The 6,053-nt window shown below is 41.5% G+C and overlaps 1 protein-coding gene across 1 annotated transcript in view; it reads right to left on the bottom strand.

The window, feature by feature from the left end:
- The window catches only part of Atp13a5 (ATPase 13A5), a 122,618-nt gene that overhangs the window by 62,944 nt on the left and 53,621 nt on the right, over positions 1–6,053 (bottom strand). The window contains exons 13-14 of the mRNA XM_005344790.3: positions 4,251–4,312; positions 1,226–1,376 (exon numbers count right to left, since the gene is read on the bottom strand). Coding sequence (XP_005344847.1) covers positions 1,226–1,376; positions 4,251–4,312 — 213 coding nt within the window. The remainder of the gene's footprint in view (positions 1–1,225; positions 1,377–4,250; positions 4,313–6,053) is intronic.

Raw genomic sequence — 6,053 nt, forward strand, 5'->3', positions numbered from 1 at the left:
TCACATGTCTACGTCTCCTAACTGTCTGCTACACAGAATGCAGACCAAAGAGATAGAGAAGACCTAGCGGTGAACCAGTCACAACTCTCTGATTTTTGAAAAAAAACAATACTAAAAAAAAATATTTTTGACTAATGGTGTTGGGAAACCAGGATCTACACATGTAAAATAAAACTAGATTCCCATCACCTACTTGGTGAAAATATTGATTCAAAATGCATTGACGACTTTAGGACGTGAAATTTTAGAACTGCTGGGGGGAAACACTTCACGACCTACACAAAAGCACAGATTTTCAGAAAAGGGTTCCAGCAGCTCAGGAAATAGTAGCAAAAACTGACAAATGGGAATACATGAAATTAACAAGCCTCTGTGCAGTGAAGAAAACTAAAAGTGAAAAAAGCCTATGAATTGGGAGAACAAGCCACAACCAGCACTGATGTGGATTTAAAAGAAAAGGAACCTCCATATACTGTTGGTAGTATTGAAAATCATTATCAAAGTTCATGAAAAAAATTAAAAATAGAATTAATACATGATCCTGTTACATCACTCCTAAGATCACCCTCGAAGGAATCTAATTCAGCACATCACAGAGACATCTACACACTAATGTTTGTGACGGCACAGTCTACAACAGCCAAGCTGGAGAATCAAACTGAGTGTACACCAGCAAATAAGTGGAAAAGGAAACTGTGGCATACTTACTCAGTTTTATTCATTCATAAAAACAAAATTGTGTCATTTTGAATAAAAATTGATAAAACAGGCGATCACATTATATGAAATAAACCAAACTCAAAAGGCCAAGGATTGCATGTTTTCTTTCCTATGTGGGACTTAGATAGCACACACACACACACACACACACATGCATGTACTCACACATGCATAGACACACACACACATCATATTTATGATGTGTACACACAAAGGAGACTATTTACAAAGAGAAGGACAATCCAAGTAAGGTCAGGAGAGAGAAAGGAATATGAAACTCATCAGAGTACATGATATTAAAGAAGATGTCACAGATCCAACCACTTTGTATGATGAACTAATACTGATAAAATTTGGAAAATAAACTTATTCACCATATGATTCATCTATAGCAATGACTAATGATAAAGTATGACCATTGGTAAAGTAATTAAAAAGGATCCGGTTTTACCAATAAAGGTTTCTTCAAGTTCTCATTTGTTTGACTGATACAACATCACCTTACCCAGCCTGTGCCTTCAAACATTTTGAGGTCCAAAGGGTCTCCTTGGATGGTCCCATCGAGAAGGATCAGGGAGTGGCAGCTGGTCATGGCTGCACACAGCGGGCCCCAGGGCACAGCCTGGCCTGAGGCAAAACTGTGGACTGCCTGGAAACTGGAAGATAATGTTTAATTTTCAAGAAAAGATTTGCATGATCTGCCCCTTAGATCTTGCTGAGGCAGCACTCTATCTGATCTTACCCTAGACCGTGCCAGTGACCTTCCCATGTTCGCTACCACTGCTTCTTAAACTTGAGCTATGAAAAATACGGTGACAGTTAAATGTTTCTGAATGCCAACAGCCATAAATTAACTTAAAATCAAATGTGTGATGAATCCGAGATGTTTTGTGCAGTGTTTAGCCAGGCTGCCTCCAGTGACTACACTGCAGCCATGGTTCTGAACATACAACATGCCCAGGTGGCTACCAGTACACCAGGTGGAATCAAGGACCAATGCCCAGAACACCTAGGCTTGGAACATAGACTACTGTTATGTTATAAATTGCAGGGCTTGCCTTCTCCACACACAGATTTCTTCTATAGAACATGATGGGTTCATGTAAAGCAAAGACATTGTAATGTTTTCCTGCTGCCATTCCTGAGCATGCATAAAAGTAGTATACCTTTTGGTGATATTCTATTAGAAGATTTGTTTTAAGGTTTGCTAAGTGAGTTGCTAGGAACTTGTGTTTCGTTATAAAAAGCATTTAGAGAACTTTGGTTTGGAATCAGGACTGAAATTCTATCATTTTATAGTATGGATTTATCTAAAGCAGCATTGTCACGATTGACAATTATAAGAGCAAAACACTGAACGTGGCAGGAGAGGACCCGGGATTAGGTTCCAGGACCCACATGGCTCTCACAGTCCTCAGTAACAACAGTCTAAGATTATCTAACGCCCTCTTGGGACCTCCGTGGGTACCAGGTTCACACATGATGGATATGCCTATGCTCAGGCACCCACAAAGACACACAAAAATAAACAAAATGCCCGTCAATACTGAGTATGTGCCTACTGTACCAAATATTCAACCAAGATTTAATTCATTACCTAAAAACAAGAACATTCACATTCTTACTATGCAAATTTGTGGGTTTTTTTTTTAATGAATGGTAAAATTGTATGTATATAAAGCATAGTTTTAAAATAAATTTATGATTCATTATCAGTAAGTGTTTGGTTTGTATATTCATTTTGGTACCTATATACCCGGGGCTGCATACAGATGTCTTGGATGAAAGGGATCGTACTTGGACACATTCCGAGCCCCCTGCCAATCAAGGCTACCTGTCCTAGCTCTAGCTCTTATTACAGCTGCTGATCCTGCCAATATCCTCCTGCCTCGAGTCTAGAGCTTGGCTAAGTGTCTTGTGTTGTCTCTCTTTATTCAGAGATTTCTCTGCTCATGGTCCTCTGCTCACTGAAAATTTTCAATTTTCAACCAGAGTGTTCTATACCTGCAGACTAATGTTTACACAACCCTTCTTTGAGTCGGATGTGGATTTTTCCTTTGACATAGATTGCCACTGGTCGGTCACAAACCAAATTTCAGGGGACTTAGATATATATGTGCACTATATAATTTTGTGATGTTGCCTAGAAACCTGTGGAGCTCTCTAATATCCAACATGCCCCAAGCAAGAAGCCTTTGGATTCATGAGGTAATTGGGTGAGGGAAGAACCTGCTTAGTGTTTCCAAGCCACAGAAAAGCAGAGCCTTTAAACTGATTCTCATCCCTCGGTTCCTTGGACTCTACCACCATTTCCTGAAACTTGTGGTCCACAATCCTTCCACTGCAGCTTCCTCTCCTCACCGACAGTATAGCCTGGCAACATGTGGTTTCCTCTCCTAGTTTCAAGCTGAACAGTGATTATGTTTAGCTGATTCCACCCCTCGAAAGCTTCAGCATGCAAGCCCCATGGAAGATGGGAGTGGGAAGAGCATCCTCCTCCTTTATTGCTCTGAACCACAGGTGACCTGCATCTCTGGACAAAGGCCTAATTGATACATCTGAACAGGCAGGAACAGACATACATGAATAGAGCTAGAAATCAAGTCATTCCTTGTGCTCAGCCTGGGCCATCTCTGCAACATTGCATGGTACCTGTGTCAAACCTCTCCCCAGGGCCAGCTTGGTGGACCAGCCTGGCTCTTTCTCTGACTCTGCAGCTGCCTCTGTCGCTGTCTGGAGATGAAGTAGGATTATCAAAGCTGAGAGGCAGAAGCCATCACCATTGAGAAGGTGCAAAGGCATGCCTCAGTCCTGCAAGAAGGAGCAAGGACCCCTCTCCTTCCCCTCTCCTGTTCTGCTCCAGGGTGTGTATCTATATGGTTATCTTCTTTGCTTTACCACGACAGCCTTTAGCCCACGTCTTTAAAATTTCAACCTAGCTATGCTTTAAAATCTTCCTCATATGCTGTCATTTCAGAGAGTCGTGATTGGGGCACTGAAATTAAAAGATGAATTTCTCCCTTCAGTCATCACTTGTCATAAGAAAATCAGAACTATGTATTATATCAAGGGATTTTATTATTTTGTTCCCATTCTGATTTTCTGTCTCCGAGGTAATAATTTTCATGGCCTGTGTTACACATCTAAAGTGAGTCCATTCATGTTTTCCCATCTCATTAGACTGTGAGTTCCACAGGAAGGTGACGGAGCCTTGTTCTGGGTCCCTGAACACACTCATCTGCCCAGCCACCCAGGAAGCCTTGCCATCTTTAAGCATGGTTTTGAGTCAACTCCTTGATCCTCTGTCTTACTAAACCCATTCCTTAACCATTTACCTCATTCCATTCCATTTTTCATGCTGAATTTGAAGGTCTACTTTCTTTGTCTGACTCAGAATTTGGTACAGATTTAATTAAATTGGGTTAGACTAAATGGGAGCCAGTGTAAATCTCATTCCTCAAGCCTGCAAGGGTGGGTTTGAGCATCAGCACCCTCACCTCCCCGCCACATCTCCCATCTTAGAGTCCTACCAGTTGCCAGCCGTGGGGACGGTCCCCCAGAGGTCCAGTCCATCTTCTGTCAGTGTTCCTGTCTGAATAAAAAGTTATAATTGACTTTTGGCAGGACACTAAAAGCTTTGATATCATGATTTAAACAAAATCCAAGTGTGCAAGAAACTACGCCGCATCCAGTCATCCAGAACCTTGTTTATAAACATTTGCTTTTAAATCTAGCAAAGGATGCCCAGGAAGTTCCCGTTTCTGTGTGACTCTGGGCATGAGCTTTGTTTGACTCTGCTTCTTGTCCTGTCTGCTGCTGTGGGTACAGTGAGACTTTGAGAGGAATCCCAACAGCAGCCACCTCATAGCTGACTCTGCAGGAGGCACCTACTGTCTTTTCAAAAACAGATTTTGTGGTTTTGTGGGGGAGGGGTTGTTTATTTTGCTTTTTTTTTTTCTCTTCCCAAGACCAGTTAATCCACCCTTTGCTATTTGGTTCACCATCATTAACTAAAACTATGGCTGATGCAGTCACTGGTCAAATCGTAATGAAATGTTGATAAGGAACTTTTGGTCCATAGACGGGAATGAAGTGCTAATAATAAAAATTAATTAATGCCTGTGAGTTTTATTTTCAGATCAAGAGGAAAGTGGTCATGAGATATTTTATATTATGGGGAAGTATTTGACATTTTATGTAACCTAGAAATCAAAATAGAACTGAGTCTATTATATCATTTTTTTTTTTTAATGTGCCAACTATTCATTAGCTGTTTGCCCTGTAGGCCGGCAGCCTTAGGCTAACCACCCTGAGCCTGCTCAGAGGAAGCAGAGTTAATGCTGCTGCTCCAGAACAGGTCAGAAAAGACCTGACCCTCCTAAGTACAGACACCAGCAGCTCCCCCACGAGCTATTTAAACCCATTGCCATGGGTTTCCTAGTTTTCTATTAGATGGCATCGTCTGTCATCACAGCGCATCATACCTGAGGTTTGCAGGCATGGGCTTACAAAGCTCTTCTCCTAATAACTGAGCAAGCCCAGGAGAGACAGACAACTGCACCCTACTAAGAAATAGTGGTCCACAGCCAGGAAGATGGAACTGGAATCAAGACAACCTTCCTCCATCAGTAGGGATGTTGGTAAATTCTACCAGGAATGTGGGAAGATAAAGCCTGTTCTTAGTCTCCATATTACAAGAATTAAAGAATCCTTCTTTCTTGAATACATTCAACCTTCCCAAAGATGGGCAGCAGGCTGGAAGAACTCATCCCTTAAGGGCAACGTTTGTAAAGAAGAGATTTGCTATGTTCCCCCTGCCCCCCGCATCTCTAAGGTGCCAACCTGCATGTGCACCATGCAAATCCCCTTGGATTTTTCCATTTAAAAAAATAGCAGCTTAATTTTAACTAAGATATTCTCCTTGGGAGGTTATGCTTCGAAGCATCAATGTTTTGAGCATGAACATAGAACAACTTGGCAACAGAGTGAGAGAATTGAGACCGTGTTCCTTCTCTATGTGAAAATGACCTCGTAAAACAAAAATAACCTCAAGTAGAAAGAAGATAAAATTATAGTTCTAATCTAAAGAAAATAGAATGGTCAAGGAGAAACTCTTACCATGAAGTTCAAACCCAAGCTCAGACTGAATTGAATAGAGAATCTGTCTTAGAGAGCATATAACAAGTAGAGAGAGAAAAAGAGAGAGGGGGGAGGGAGGGAGAGAGAGAGAGAAAAGAGACAGTTCAAGGACAGCCAAGGCTATGCATAAAAACCGTGTCTCAAAAAAGAAAGAAGGAAGGAAAGAAAAGGAGGAGGAGGAGGAGGAGGAGGAG

The sequence above is a fragment of the Microtus ochrogaster genome, chromosome 2 (genome assembly GCF_000317375.1).
Source record: "Microtus ochrogaster isolate Prairie Vole_2 chromosome 2, MicOch1.0, whole genome shotgun sequence".
Taxonomy (NCBI): domain Eukaryota; kingdom Metazoa; phylum Chordata; class Mammalia; order Rodentia; family Cricetidae; genus Microtus; species Microtus ochrogaster.